Raw genomic sequence first — 16,733 nt, forward strand, 5'->3', positions numbered from 1 at the left:
AAGCAAGTCATCCCACCATTCTGATCACCTTACAATGTAGTCTTGCTTCATTCTACTGTCATAGAAGGCCCATGCCTTCACCTTCCATGTCCAGTGCTCCAGTATAAGAAAGGTAGCATTTGTAGATGATCAGTGTGGAGAAATAAACCAAACCAGAAGGCTTGGCACTTGTCATTGCAGCTCATTTTTGTTGTTCAGTCTGAAAGGTTTGGATTTTATTCAGCTTCGTTTTTCTTTTTTTTAACCATTTGCTATTGGGCTAAAGGTTTCTTAAGCAGCTAACAGTAACTTTTTTCCCTTGTTTGGTCAATCAACATTTAGAGCTATACTTATTGTGATAACATTTTTCTTAAATCTTTTTTTTTTTTTAGGGTGTTCCCATGAATTCTCTAAGGTTTCTTTTTGAAGGACAGAGGATTTCAGATCACCAGACCCCGAAAGAGGTTAGTTGTGTACAAGTATTGCATAGCTCATTGCAGGAGTGTCATATACAAATAGACTTATTTTAATCATACAGAACATGAAGCAGGTTGAATATTCCAAGACCATGTGTTATAGGCTGGTACCTTCAGGTCATTGAACACTGACAAAGTTTCCGGGAACATGCCCCTTGTGCATTCCACCCACTGCGTCCCCCCCCCCCCCTTAACCCTACTCTGCTTTGATGGCCCTCTTCTCCCATGTGGAGAAATCACTCTTGGCATCTGTTTATAGTCTTCTATGACAACAATAGAAGAAATGCATCCAGACCACAGTAACCTTGGTCTATCCTTGGGAACTTTACCCAGACCAAGCACCATGGAGGAAGCTTGTAATATTTCTTCAGGCACTGGATCCTGCATGGGCGCTCACCTAAACACTTTGTGCCCAGTGCCTGAAGATCTTTTTGGGAGTATGCCCATGGTCATGGACAGAGTCTGGACCTTGTATAGGGACCAGCAATATGGATGAGGTAAGATAGGGTCATCCTGTGTACCGAGCAGTTACTGTACTCCCCAATCCCGAATAGTATGCATTTATACAATATGACTGTTGGGAAACCTGGACTGTGTTTGAAATGTACTCGCTAATGGTGTATGCTTAATCTCAGGTGTATAATCAAGTGTTACATCATACCACAGGTACCACACTTAACCGACATTTCCTGCCTAGACCTCTTCTAATATACTCAGGTGCTTTCCTGCCCTTCTGCCACGAGGACTTGCTGCAGGATGGTCTGTACCCTGGTTGCTACATTTGCCCTGTTTTCACACTCTATTCTGTTAGTGCCCATAGGAGAATACACTCACTTGTCGCAATGGTGGAAACCAGGAGAGATAAGGCCATGGTAAAAGCTCCAACAAACATTCGCTTTGCCAAGGGGCGGCACAACACTTAATTTCAGAGTGACAATGCTTCCCTTGCACGGGAGCAAGACTCAATACTAACACGGTTCTCTCCATCTGATTCTAACACTATCTCAGACAGGCAATAAGTGACCTACCTGACTAAAGCAGACTTTTTTTGCTCCGTTGTCAAAATTTATCATACAACTAACTGCTTTAATACAGCCATCACTGTCCAGGCCTCAAAAATCCCAGGCTCCTTCAGCTCCTTCTCTAGCAGAGTCAGATCCCAGTATGCCTGCCCTGGGAGAGGCAGACCTAGAAGGGAATGAAGAGGACCTGTAGGTGGTGTTAGAGGAAGGCACTGAAGATACTCACCCCCAGGCTCCTATGCACCTCATATTAAAATTTCAAGCAATATGCTTACAAATGTGGATATGCTCACTTCTGCTGTGCGCAAAAGCCTCAGCGCACTTGATTCTCTTGTCTTGCCAGGCCCTTTCAAGTACCAAGAAATCTACAAAATAAAAAGACATTTCCTGTTCATGAACAGAGAGAATGGCAATTATGATTTGGTCAATTCAGAAAATAGACTGTCTGTAAGGGAAGCGATCTGAGCTGTGTGCCATGTGTGGGGATGAGGGGGAGAGAAGCTGTGCTGCCTGTGACCAGACTTTGCGTAGTACTGGGATGTGAGAAGTCAATGAGAGTTCAACATGTACAACATCCATGGATCCATAGGGGACGGGGGGGAACACAACTGAAATTTAGGGGGGGGCTCTGTCTATGCCACTTATGTATTTTCCACAATTATTTTTGCAGAGGAATAGAACAGTGCCTGAACTTGTTTACTGTTCAGGTGTGTGCCTGTTCAGAAGTTGCAGCCACATCTCCCAGTGGAGGAGGGATAGAAAGAGGGGGTGGATTGTTGAAGTTGTAACTGCCACCTCTAAACTTTCAAACCGCAAATGGACCGTTACTGGGACATACATGACAAATGAAGTGTCCCTGCTGGAAAAACAAAAGGAAGGAGGAAATAAATAATCGCTGATTGTTATTGATTGTTACATGATCTTGGTAATATTTCTTAATTATTTAGACTATCCCATACTTCTCCCTTAATTCTAAAGGAGTTAAAGCATCGTCTATGGATAATTTTAAGGAACATACATTCCACATTAATAATTACGCTACCAAAATTAGCGTGTGCTGTAAATTACCTCCAGCATTGTTCCTGTTCTTTCTGGAAGCTGCCATTTTGCTGGAGTAGTTCAGAGCCCCTGAGCAACAGTAAATCTTTAGGCTGTCAGTAGATCGGCCTCTTCATTTTTGGCACAGTGCTAAAAAATAAAGAGCAACTGAGCATGTGCGGAGCAGGGTGAGACAGTGTATTACTGGATTCTAAACCATATAGGCACATATTTTTAATGGTTTACATAGCTATACTTGCAGAAGGGGCCAGCATGAAGTGATCTAGCAGGACCTAATTTTCTGACTAAAATTATTTTATGGCTTAAAGCCTGTTCAGCTAAATCTGCCTACAAGACGCCTCAAACATATGCCTTTTGAAGAAGAATGCTGAAGAAGGAAAAGTTATATTGCGAAAGGGTCCGTCTGTCAGTTTTTCAGATGATCTGATCAGATGGTCCATTCACCCCTATTGACAGGCAGGTCAGACTTGTGTCCGTTTACACCCACCTACCTTTGGGTCCGATCTGGTCCGCTAAAAAAAACTGAAGGGGATCCACCCTCTTCCATGTGATTGGATTGGAGGGTAGTCAAGTGTAAACTGACAGCAGAGTCTGTTTACACCTGGCTGCCCATAGAGTAGAGCAGGCTCTGACCGTGTCTGCTCTGCAGAAACTGAGTGGACACGGATGTGTCATCTGATTACTCTGCTTTGATCAGCAGAGGGTCTGTGAGCAGATCCCCTAGTGTTTGGGACGGTGTCTTCCCCATCTGAAAAGGGCCCAAGAAACATGAAGCATTTAGGGAAGCAATCTAGATCATCCCATGGATGGAAAAAGATTGTCCAGCAATCTCTGCTATTCACATCCCAGGAGTGGACATCTGGAAGTTGGACTATCTCAACCCAGCCATTACTGCTTGGATCAAGGGGAATTGGCATTTCACCCTGACATCCTCAGCCTGACATGTCATGGGTAGTGGACTCAGGACGTGGACATCCTTGCCTCCCATGTTCAACACCAAGTTAACTCTGTAGACATGAATCCTCCAGCACTTGCATTGGATGCCCTGGTGATTCACTAGATTAATTTTAGGCTAATCTATGTCTTTCCTGCAGTGCTCATTCTGCCTCGACTGCTCCACAAAATAGAGCAAGAGAAGGAACATGTGATTTTCATTGCAACAAATTGGCCCAGTAGAACCAAGGACACAGACATACTCAGACTGTTAGGAGATGACCCCTGGCTTCTTCCCAGCTGGCCAGATTTGCTGTCCCAATGCCCTCTTTTCCATCTGCTTCTAAGTCCCCGCAGGCCAAATCATAAAAGGGTCTGGGAGTCTGTTATCCCTACTTTGCTGAAAGCAAGTAAAGCCACTTCCAGCAGGATCTACTATTGTACCTGGAAATTCTTCTTTGTCTGGTATGACCACAGGCACTTCAACCACACAGAATACTGTGCCTTGTAATCTGGCTGTTCTACAATGAGGGCATGGTCATTGGTTTTTGGCCATAAAGCACTCTGACAGAATGGGTTTTAGCCATTTTTTCCCCAAATATTCAGGCCTCACTCTCCCTTGTCAATACCTTTTTTTTCCTTTTTGCAGCACCCTGTGCTTTCTTGGGGCCTTAGCCTGATCTCTCTGCCCTGCAGAAGCCATCAGGATCTCTTCTGCAAAGTAGCCTTCTTGGTTGCGATCACACCTGTTAGACCTGTCACTCAAATAGCGGCTGGTATTGGGAGCCATTATTCATCCTTCACAAAGACAGGGTAGTTTTATGCCCAAGGCCATCTTCCTAAGGTGCTGTTAGTGTTCCACCTCAATGAAGATCTTGTGCTTCTATCTTTTGTGCGCTACTCGGAAGCACCCAAAAGAAATAGTTTTTCACTGCGTTGACATAGTCAGAGCCATCAGAATCTACATCAAAGCTACATCATCTTCTACCAAAAAAACAGACTTATCCTGCTCTCAGGACTTTGTCGGGGACAAAAAAAACTAATATCGCTGGATGGATAAGACAACTCATCTCAAGAGCTTACACTCTAAAAGGAAAAGCTTCTCAAGCACTTTTACATGCTCATTCCACCAGGTCAATGGGTGTTTCCTGGGCATTCCAACATCAAGCCTCTGTTCCCCACCTGGTGCTCTGTTTATACCAGGTGGATGTCCAGTCTTCTACAGATGTAACTCTTGGCCGCAAGGTTCTTGCAGCAGCACTTTAAAGTTGGGTCTGTTGACACCTATTGTTGAGCCTGTGGGTCAGATGTGCAGAGAAGAATGCTAGCATTCCTGTTCTTCATGAGTGGGGTGCCATAAATGCAGTAGATTCATGCATGTCATGTTGCTATAGTTCTTATTTCATGATATTTGCATACGTTAATTTCTAAGCAGCAATAGCATCTGAATAGTCAGATAGGAAAACTGACATTAACAGCCGTAAACAGATCATCTTCTTTTTTGCTCCAAGGGTGAAAGATTTGGCATATTGCATAATAAAATTTAGTTTGCTGCATAATGTAAGGAAAGTAAAAACTGTTCCTAGACTTTTCCCAAACACTTTCAGCACATCTTGACATTGGATAGGATCATCTTTTTAGTTTAACTGCTACACAGTGTACAGGTAGTGCGTTTTTGTTACTGTAACCACATTATTAATACATTAGCCTTGGCCTCCGTGACTGGGCTGGGAGCTGAATGCATTGCCTTGCAGGTGGTGATTTGTCATTTGATTGTAATACCTTGACAAGAAGTGTAGTCAAAACCTACCATGCTAATCTCCTTGTTGGTTTTCATTTAAAATATTCAAATCTTTTGATAAGTTAGACTCTTGCAGTACAACTCTTTTTTCCCTTTATTTTGCAGCTGGGCATGGAAGAGGAAGACGTTATTGAAGTTTATCAGGAACAGACTGGGGGTCATTCATCGTTTTAAAATTTCCTGGGTTTTTCCATCCCTTCTTTTGGCACCTCCTTTATTTGCCATGTTGGATTTTTTTCTCTTAACTTTATTTTTTAATATGCCGTTTACCTTCCCTACGTACTGTTTCATTTCTCGCTGAACCAAGCCAGCTGTTGTCACCTCAACATCACTTCATTTCAGCTGCAACAGTATGTACTAAGATGAGCAACCTCTGCATACTGCATCAGTTATGGCCTATCGTCTTCTTTGCTTCTGAACAGTGAGGATCCAGCATGGAAATGACATGGTAACATGAAGACAAGGCGAGAACTTCCTGCGGACTTTGGAACTGCTTCACTTTAAAGTAGAATAATCACAACACCATGAATAACTTCATTGTTCCAGCGCCTGCCTAGGAGATGTAGGAATTGTGTTCTTAGAAGTGTCCATGCTACACAATCCCTTATGTACAAATGTTTGGTGTATCTTTTATTTTTGTGGGGCATGGGTTTTAAAAAAAAGAAAAAAAAAAAAAAAGAAAAAAATGCGTTGTCTGTATTGGCTTAATTGAAGTAATATTAAAAAAACACAAGAAATATTTGTAAAACCTGCTCTCTGCTTTGTTATGGCTTTGGCTTTTCACAGTGGAATTGCATAGAAACTTTCCATTTAGATATTTTCACTTTTGTTTCAGTGGGTGTTCTTGGCAAAGTCAACTTTTCCAAGTGTTTGTTTAAAGCGACTCTGTCATTGTACTAGAACAAAAAAAAACCTGCTGTCCCTCATGAAATGCATCTTGGGATGCCTGCATGTATCTGCAGCAGCCTCAATGTCTTCCATTATGCCTGACTGTTGGCCTGTTCTGATGGGCAAAGTTCAGATACTTCGGGGTAGTTTTAAATGTGACTGCTCCCTTCAGTTATGAAACATTCCTATTATTATTTACTATGATGGGCTGCCTCACTGGGCAATAGCAATTTTTAGCAAGGAAAAAAAGGGATGGGCAAGTTGCAACACTGTTTAGTGCTGATGATTTGGAAAGCATTTAAGCTAGGTTCACACTATTGAGGGTGTGGAAATTGCAGCTGTTCCCGCAGCCAAAACGCACTGTTCTTTTACCCCTAGATGCCGCACGCACACAAATATGCAGCCTCTCGGTGTCTGGGTCTTGACGCTGAACCGCCGCATATTTGTGTACCATTTGGAAATACATATGTGCTGAGTGCGTGCGCCCTGTGCGCTCCCAGCACATATGTCCATGACTTACGGAAAGGTCCCGATCTCCCCTTGCAATCGGGACTTTTTCCGATCATGGGACCAACGTGACAGCGAATCACGGTGGTCACATGACCCTAAAACCTCGCTCCTCCTCCCGGCCCTTTAAGAGGTTTCAGAAGCCGGGCTTCTGAAACCTCTTAACCCTTTGAGGACCAAGGGACGTATTTGTCCCATGTTTTTATTTGCGTGTATCATCTGATTAAGAACTTAAAACTTTTTTTTTTTTTGGTTTGAGTCAAAATATTAGTTCTTATCAACAAACAACAAATGTATCTAGCTTTTTGCCAATTATTTCATGAAATGGCTTAGTTACAGCAACTGAAGTGTACGAACTTTAAAAACAAAAAAATTGATTCTTTTGGCGTTCCAAAATCTTATAGTCCTCAAAGGATTGGGCCGGGAGGCGCCAGCGCAAAGTGGTAAAAAATGCACAGTGCTGCCAAACATTCTTAATGGCACCCCCCATGGCTTAAACCCTGTGTCAAGGCAAAAGGAAACCACAAACAGTTGCAGTACATCTCTGCAATAAATGCACATTTTACCATAATTTATCCCTTTAAAATCCTTACAGAAAAGTACAGAAAAATACCAGTTGATTTGCCAGAAATGCACCCAGCTCCTTGGTCCTGTTGTGAGATGACACACAACATTTTTGTTGACTAAGTGGTGTCAGCCCTGCCTATTGTCTTTTGCTGAACTACCCCTATCCCTGTCTCCACAGCAAAAGGCTAAATATTCTGTAGTCCAAAATGAGAACTAGGAGGGCTGTTTGAAATACCACAGGAAGTATGCAGAGGGAACTGGACATCTCTAAATGTCTGACAAGTTTAAAGTTTTGCACTTATCAAACAGATATAGCAAAATTCTTTCAATGGTGTAACAGACTAAAAGGGAACAAATAGTGGAAGAGGAAATTGCATTTTATGATATGCAGGTACCTTTTAGATTGTCTGCACTTTATCCTGGAAAGTGTGATGTGTATAGTGACAGAGTTGCTTAAAAAATGAGAGCTGTGCAACACAGAGTACTTTTCCCCTGCACATCTGGCTTCCTTTCATGATGACAGTATGCACATCAAATGTATCCTCGTGTGATGAGCTATTGCTCTCTACTTGGCTGCTACATCATAACCAAGACCCTTGTGTCTTGCAATTTTTTTTTTTTTTTTTTAACACTTGCAAAACAATAAACAAGGACTCAAAATCCTGATTCTGTAAATCAAAATTAGGGTAAATATGTTTTTAAAAAAAAATGTCTTGATGGTTTAAGAATTGCGTTTTTCTTTTTGTATGTAAATGTTTTATTTAATGTCTGTTACCTAAGATGCACCTAAACCTTTCAATGCGCATTTACAATCTGTACAATCACATTAGATTTGACAACTACATAGTATGATGGCTTACCTAACTGGTTATAACTTGAATGGATCTTTGTTTTCTGCACTACATAGTTGATTAGCCTACCACACTCAAAACAAACTGTACATTTGGTGTAAAGCGGTATTGAACCCAAAAACCAATATGTAACATATTGCAGCTTACAATCCTTAAATATGGTGGCTGCATAGCTATGATTAAGGGCCTTTGAGGCAGAAATGTGTTAGCGGATTGCTTTTATGCTGTTACAATAAAGGAAGAGTTTGGCGGATTCTGCTGTGCTGGATACTTGCTTTGATTACACAGTAATGTTGGATGCACCAGCAGATTTAGATGGGCTTGACTGTCCAAAAAAAAAAAAAAAGCCGAACTCCTGCTAACACTTTTTAAGCATTTAAGAACAACCGTATTTGTTTCCTTTTTTAGGATAAAGATTTTACATAAATGAATAAAAGCTGACTATTGTAAGCACTCCTGTTGATGTTAAAGCCTATTTCCGGGTTTTTCACTGTAGTTTGAGCCAGACTGGTCCAAACTATTTCCTTTATTAGTACATGTGGCATGTGACAGCACTGTATAAACTTTATGTAGCATCAGCTGCATACAATATACAGCACTGTGTTACAGCATTGGTAAAAGAACTTCCTGTCCCGTTCCCAGAACAAAATCTAGTTGGGCTCAGCCATTCACAGGAAGCTTAAAGTGTTACTAAACCCACAACAGTAAAATCAGTCTGTATATGCAGTAAAACATGATTGTTATACTCACTGTGGAACCTAAGGGGTTAATCCTCTGCATTGTGTAAAAAGGCCATTTGATCCTTTCTTCTCTGTTCCTCCCCTTTTTCAAGTGACCACCTCTTATCTCCAGCCTGAACTGTAGGCATGCACATGCTCAGCTTGGTGTGTATTACTACAGAGGTTTGTTTTTCCTTGGGAGAGTGCATGTGATCAGCACAGGGCCAATCAGCACTGTCCAGAGGGAGGTCAGGGGATTTGCATCCTCCTAGAGCAGAAAGCAAACTCCTACAAGCTTTAGCTAGTGCCGGGCTGGACACAGAAGTCACAAGACTGCTCTAACTGCTGATGAGAAAAAGTATTTAGCAGTTTATATTTACTTAAATAATTGCACTTCCATGTTCTGTGTACTGTGGGAGACCAGATATAGTGAATGTAGGGTCTGGGGTTTAGTAACACTTTAATTTTTTAAATGAATACAATGTTTTCTCTGGTTGGCTGTGATGGAGAGGCAGGCTGATGACCTCATGATTTCGACCTCAGCCAATCAGAGGAAGTCTTGTATTCACAGGAAGCTTTGTATTTTATGAATGAATACCTGAGCATAACTCAGCCCGACTCAAGTTTGTTCTGGACAGAATGTTGGAACACAGCGCTGTATACTGCATGTAGCTGACTATCCCAGCGCTGCCACATTTCTAAGGTGTTCTCGTCTCCTCCTTAGGATTACTAGCCCTGAGTTGTATATGATGATGCTGAGGGACCACCAAAAGCGCCAAGGAGAAAAGAACAGTGCTGAAGCCTGTTGGACTGAGGAGTACAGTAAATACTAATGCCTCTTCCAATAGCCCTAAAAATTATCAGCAGTGTGGGGGAGCCCACTGCAAGGGTTGTTTTTTGTTTTTCTTTTCTTTTTTTTTACAATCTGAGTTCAGCTTTAAATTGCTTGTACAGCAATTGCTTAATCAATTTGTTGTATGTGTGTGTGTGTCTAGCTTTAAAATCAATCTCTCCTTGGAAAAAAAAAATGGTTTGCAGTTGCCCAAAATGTTTTTTTGCTTGCTGTCAATACCCACAGCAAGCATGCAGCAAATGAGTTGGGGGTAAAGTGAGAATTCCTTTTCTCAATCTGTGGCAGGTTAGAGACTCAAAGTATTAAGCTGCTCATAGCCTTTCTTTTTCAACCAGGAGGTTGAATGAAAAAAAAAAGAATCGATTCTCATCCACACGCTCAATGTGGATGGGGAAATTCTACCCGCTGAGCTATTGTATTCTGAGAGTGGGGAGACTTCTGGCTGTAGCTGGTGGCGCTGATCGAGTGGAAATTTCCCAACAGAGCGATTTGTACAGACGTTGAATGGTAGATCGACTTCTGTACATCCACCCTGCCCATACATGGATCAAAATTAAGCTGGTTCCATCTGAACTGGCCAAATTTCAATCCATGTATGGCTGGCTTTAAGGTCATCATTGCGACAGCCAGGCAATAAACATGTACAGAAGGAGAGGTCAGCATTGGCAGCCTAAATATTTATTTCATGCCATTGTAGAGCTTTCACAGGCTAATGGGTGTGGCATTCATTGTCATTAAGCTTTCTCCACAGTTGGAATGAATTTGTGCTTACATTTCAGATTGAGTGTATGGAATTAACATTGGACTCATTGACATGGACATTGAGGTGTTTTTAAAGAAAGTTAATGTACCTTTGGCCCTAGTCTATACCATTGGAAACATATATTCTCTTCTGCAGTAAATGCTTCCCAAATTTTGCTCTTCTTCAATGAAAAAGAATAAGACTTGTAAGTGGTTGGCTAATATAGTGATTGTCACTTGGCAGTCAGAGCTCAGCCACCATAATGTTAAGGTCCAATAGCCACATTGACTTAAAGATCACAAGCTTATATACTCTATATAGTGACATATATTAATTGATATTAAACCTAATAAAAATCTGTGCTGTTTACACCTGTAGACATGGAACTACATATATATTAAAGATAAAGTGTGCCTTTTTTATATATATATAGTATATGTGAAAGAGCGTAGCTTAATATAAATAATCTTATTGCTGTGTGTCTTACACTGTGTGTGTATGTATGTATGTATGTATGTATGTATGTATATATATATATATATATATATATATATATATATATACATACACACACACACACACACAATATGGGTGTGGGCAGCCATATTTACTATTTGGCTATGCAGGTTCTGCTTTCTACCTAGTTGTGCTGCACACTGGATGGACCTTGCTAAATTCTGTATCTCAGTCCAAGTTTAGTGGATGGGGGGGGGGGGGGAGAGAGAGATTTACTCCTGCACTAGGTTTGTGTGCTCCAGTTTTAGTACACGATACCTGTATATAGACCATGAAACTTTTTTTTATCCTGTCTCGAAAGAGGAACTTTTTTTCTTTTATACTTAAAATGTGATTTGTTAATGCCTATTGATCCATGTGAAGTGTAACTTTTATTAACAGATCCACTTTGAAATAATCTTTGGCTCTTATTTTCTTCAAAAGAAACCAGTGTTGTAGTATATAAAATATTTGTTTTTTCTTTTTTTTTTAGAAAGACTGTGTGGTATTGGAAAACTGGAAAAACAAGCTTGACAACCTTTGGTTATATTTATGTATATTGAAGGAAATCAATATTAATTATTAATACAGAACCTTTAACTGCTGACTTTACCTTCTGAAATGCTAATTGATTGGCTGCCAGGCAAATCCATTTACTGTCACTGAATCCAGAGACAGCATCTTCAGGAAGGGAATCAGCAATGGCAACCTACATGTTACTCTCAGTACAGGTTTTCAAGGAGCCTGACGATGGTGGCGGCGGAGAGCTCGTGCTAGGAGCTCTAGCAATGAGCCTTCCCTGACCGACCCCCCCCTTCCTATTTTCGGCCTCAATTCCCCCAAGCGGTGTGAAGCCCTAGATGGCAGAAACATACCTCGGCCGGGTGGGCTTACCTTGATGGACAGCGGTGCGCGGTTGGAGGAGCCGGAGAGCAGTGGAGAGAGACTGGGACGCTGAGCCTGGCTGCCGGGAGATGAGGAGGCGCGGCCGGGACACGTGACCAGCCGCAGTGCATCCCTGGGAAGCAGGGACGCCGGCCGGCCGAAGGCTGACAGGAGGAAGGAGAGTCGGATGAAAGTGGAAGCCGGCTGCCTCCTCGATGTGACTGGGAGACGCTCACTGCTGCCTATACCCCCCCTGGCTGGCTGTCCGTGCCTGGGCCTGGTGGACCCAGGAATCCCAGGAAACCCATCCAGAAAGAAAGAAGAAAGAAAAGGGAAAGAAAAATAATACAGCATCGGAAACCCTGAGGAATCCCCCCCCCCCCCCCCCCCCCCCAGGACTGAGCAGCAGTGATGGCCCTCCGCATAAGCATGGAACCACCGTCCTGAGAAGGGAAGGGTGAGTGAGAGCTACTGGGGGCTTATTGTGTTGGGGACCCCTGAGTGACATAGGAGACCAGGTGGTGAAAGAGGGGAGGAGAGGATTCCCAGGGGTTGGAAGAGAAGAAGAGAGGAGGCCCAGGTGTCCTAGGAAAATAAAACATAAAAAATCGCAAGTGTGCCTAGTCCAGCAATTATAAAGGAGAAGTATAATCCCATCTTGAGGATACAGAAAGAAAAAATTAATAAAAGAAATCTACAGAGGATATGAAGAATAAAGGTCCCAAGGCAGCAGGGCCCAAAGGGTCTCAAACAGGAACAATAAAGAAATTCACATCATATGGAAATATTACGTCAGAAAGGGCCCAGGGCGCAAGCACAAAAGGGGAAATGGACACTAGTTCAGGCAATAGTCCGAGATTATCATTGGGCATGAATAGCAGCTGCAGCCAACAAATAGAGGATGGCCCGGGAAAAAGAGAATCAGATGGGGAACTACAAGTACCAAATAAGAAGGAGATGATAGAAATGTTTCAGAATCTGGAAAAAATTATAAAACATGAAATGACAGCTATTCGAAATGACCTAGGGCACCTGCTATTAAGAATAGAAGAAACAGAGGAGAAAGTTAAAATCCAGGCCCAAAACATTGACAATTTAAGGAAAAAAATAAATCAATTGGAAAACACCCAGAAAAAATTGACCTATAGGATGGAAGTCCAAGAAAATAAAGAAAGAAGGTGTAACCTTAGGGTACGAGGAATTCCAGAGTCTGCAAAAGGCGAAACACTATATGAACTAGTGAAAAAAATCTTGAACTCCATAAGAGATAGACCTGAAGCAGACGGGATCAAATTAGATGGAGTGTTTAGAATAGGAATGCTTAAACAGGCTACTGAGAAGGAAAGACCGAGAGATATAATTGTCCAGTACCAAAAATTCGGGGTCAAAGATGAGATTTGGAAGAAGACCAAGGGAATATCATTAAGTATGGAGATTTGACTATTCAAATTTATGCGGACTTAACAGTAAAGACCCTATGGAGAAGGAGATCCCTGAGACCCCTGTTGGAGCAAATGAGGAAACAGAATGTGCAGTATAGATGGGGTATCTCAGCATCTCTAGTTGGCTGGAAAAATGGGGTCACAGCCTATTTGAGATTTCCAGAGGAACTAAGAGACTTTTGCGAGAGACTGGATTTGCAAAGAATGGAGATAGCGGGGTGGGAAGAAGAAGAAGATAAAGGAGATATAGATGTTTCAAGAAAAGAGGACTGGCAGCGAGTCGGGGGGAAGGGGAGGAAGACTTTGGGGTTGGGGAGGGAAAGGAGGGAGAATTAAGTAGAAATTGTGTTTTTTTTTTTTTTTTTTCCTCTCCTCCCACTTCCATCTCTCGCCCCTGGTCTCTCCCCTCCGGATGTCGAGGTCCTTTAGAACGCTCTGGTGAAGGGAGGGAAGTAAAGATTCTTCTTGAGCCTGGAGGATAGAGAGAGGAGATTGTGGGGGGGTCGGAGGAGAGGCAAGCCGTCCATGGGCGGAGCTTACGCCCTAAGTTTTAAATCAAAGGTGGAAACAGATCCACAAATGATTTGTAGGCAGTTTATAGGCCTAAAAACGGGTAGGGGAAAAAAAAGAGAGGGGGGGAGGGATGGGGGTGGGAGATGGGTGTCGGGTGGGAGGATGAGGGGGGAGGGGAGGTGGGGCTAAAATACTGCACGATAAAAGGGCCTAATAGGAAGAGGTATATTAGAAGAGAGATAGACAGATTAAAGAAGGATGGAAGAAATACAGGTTATAACATATAATGTGAACGGGTTGAACTGTCCTGGGAAAAGATTTAAGTTGTTTAAAGAGTTACACCATAGGGCAACGTCAGTGGTATTTTTACAGGAAACACATTTTGAGATAAAGTCTAATGTGAAATTAAAATCTAAATATTATCCAACATGGTACTACGCTGACTCCCCAATTAAAAGAGCAAAAGGAGTGGCAATAGGGTTGGAAAAGAACATGAGATTTGAACTGGAGGATAGAAGAACTGATCCGGAGGGGAGATTCCTGTTTTTGAAAGGTAAATTACAGGGAATCGAGTGTACATTAGCCAATATATATTGCCCCAACAAATAGCCGGAGAACTATTTGAAGGGCCTGTTGAAAAAACTGATGGACTTTAAAAAAGGGCGTTTGATAGTAGCAGGAGACTTAAATCTCTGTATGGATCCCCAAAAGGATGCAACTTCCCCTGTGCGGAGAGAGGGGGGTGGGTCTCTGAGAGCTTTGAAGAAAGCGATTCACGAGTACCAACTGGTGGACACCTGGAGAATAATGCATATGAGAGACAGAGACTACACCTTCTTCTCTAAGGCACATGAGATATATTCGAGGTTGGATTATATTTTAATAGATCATCAACTCATAGAGCTATTGGTTAAAATAGAAATAGAGATGAGTACATTCTCGGACCATGCCACTGTCACAATGAAAATGGGATGGGGAAGACGGTGGACGGGAGGTTTAGGATGGAGGTTAAATGAGGCCCTTCTTATGGATGAGGACATAGCGCAGAAGATTGGGGAAGAGATCAAGTTATATTTTAAGGAGAATGAGACAGAGGAAGTATCGACAGCTACAGTATGGGAAAGCCACAAGGCATATATAAGAGGTATCCTGATTGCGATGGGAGTAAGGAAAAAAAGAGAAAGAAGAGAGAGAGTTAGCGGGCTCCTAAAAGACATCCTGGATTTAGAGCAGATACAAAAGAAGAAAATAACAAGAGAAATAGGACAGAAATTAATAGATAAAAAAGATGAATTAGAGAGATTGATGGACGAAGAGAGGAGAAGGGTATATAATAAAGTACTAAATGAAAGATATAGATGGGGCGACAGACCAGGAAAATACTTAATGAGAGCTCTGAATAAAAAGAAAAATAGAAATTATATAGAAAGGATAAAAAACCCTAAAGGAGAGTTGGTTTATTCAACCAAAGAGATTATTAAAGTGTTCACGGAATACTATAGAAAACTGTATAATATCAGTCCCCATGGCTCTTCAAAGGAAAATGTAAAGGATATTAACGAAAAAAGGATGATATATTTAAAAAATGCAGGATTACCAAAGTTAAGTGAAATACAATTGAACGCCTTGGACGCGGAAATTTCCCAGGATGAAATAAAAGTAGCATTAAAAAGTACAGGGGGTGGAAAAAGTCCAGGACCGGATGGGTATACAGTTAAGTACTATAAAAAATATAGTGAAATATTGTTACCTAAGCTGAAGAAGTATATGAACGACCTGGGAGGAGGGATGGAGGGGAGAAGAGAATCTCTTCAGGCCCATGTTGTACTCATTGAAAAGGAGGGAAAAGACCCTTCCCAGTGTTCTAGCTATAGACCAATTTCATTATTGAACACCGATACTAAGTTGTACGCAAAGGTTTTAGCAAATAGGCTGAAAGATCTAATGCCTGAATGGATTCACGGAGATCAGGTGGGCTTTGTCCCAGGGAGAGAGGGTAGAGACAATGGGTTGAGAACACTGATGCTCATTCAGAAAAGTAGAAAAGGGAAGGCCCCGACGGTACTATTGTCGATTGATGCCGAAAAGGCGTTCGATAGAGGGGACTGGGGCTTCATGATGGAAAACTTAGAAGTGTTGGGGATTGGAGAGAGAATGCTTGAGTGGATAGGTAAATTATATAGGGAGCCCACCGCAATTATCACGGTAAATGGTGAGAGGTCAGAATCCTTTGGAATGTCCAATGGAACAAGACAGGGCTGCCCACTGTCCCCCTTGCTGTTTGTTCTGTCATTGGAACCCCTGTTCTCTACGATAAGGAATAGTGGAGCGGTAAAGGGAATCCAGATAGAAAATACAGAGCATAAAGTAGCGGCCTTTGCGGACGACTTATTGTTTTATGTAGACAACCCTCGAATAACATTACCAAATATAATGAAGATCTTGAAGGAATATGGCGATCTATCAAATTTAAAAATTAATCCAACAAAAACAGATCTTGAACATCAACGTACCAAAGAGTGAAAAGGAAAAGCTACAAAAAGAGTTCCCCTTTACATGGAGAGAAAAAGATTTAAAATATCTAGGAATAAAACTTGCTATCTCATATAAACAACTGTATAGATTAAACTATATTTCTTTGATAAATGAGATTAAGGAAGAATTAAAAATATTAGAAGGTGGAAACCCATCATGGATAGGACGTATAAACCTAGTTAAAATGGTAATCATACCTAAAATACTGTATAGATTCCAAATGGTCCCAATTAAACTGCCAGAGGTGTTTTTTAAGATAATGAAAAAAATGTTAATAAGATATATCTGGAGGAACAAAAAATCAAGAATATCATATGAAATATTGAGTAGAACTAAAGAGAAAGGGGGAATGGGACTACCTGATGTCAAGAGATACTATAAAGCAGTAATTTTAGCAAGAATTTATGATTGGACATTCAACCACAAGGGGAAGAGTTGGGTAAAAATTGAAAACGAATTTAGTGGG

General features: G+C 41.6%; 1 protein-coding gene across 1 annotated transcript in view; it reads left to right on the plus strand.

The window, feature by feature from the left end:
• SUMO1 (small ubiquitin like modifier 1) overlaps positions 1–8,536 on the plus strand; it is a 30,831-nt gene extending 22,295 nt beyond the window's left edge. Inside the window, exons 4-5 of the mRNA XM_089670498.1 lie at positions 372–443; positions 5,376–8,536. Coding sequence (XP_089526624.1) covers positions 372–443; positions 5,376–5,444 — 141 coding nt within the window. The 3' untranslated portion in view covers positions 5,445–8,536. The remainder of the gene's footprint in view (positions 1–371; positions 444–5,375) is intronic.
• The last annotated feature ends 8,197 nt before the right edge of the window (positions 8,537–16,733 follow it).

This window comes from Staurois parvus, unplaced genomic scaffold, assembly GCF_062004578.1.
Source record: "Staurois parvus isolate SC_StPar_1 unplaced genomic scaffold, SC_StPar_1.0 ptg000011l, whole genome shotgun sequence".
Classification (NCBI taxonomy): domain Eukaryota; kingdom Metazoa; phylum Chordata; class Amphibia; order Anura; family Ranidae; genus Staurois; species Staurois parvus.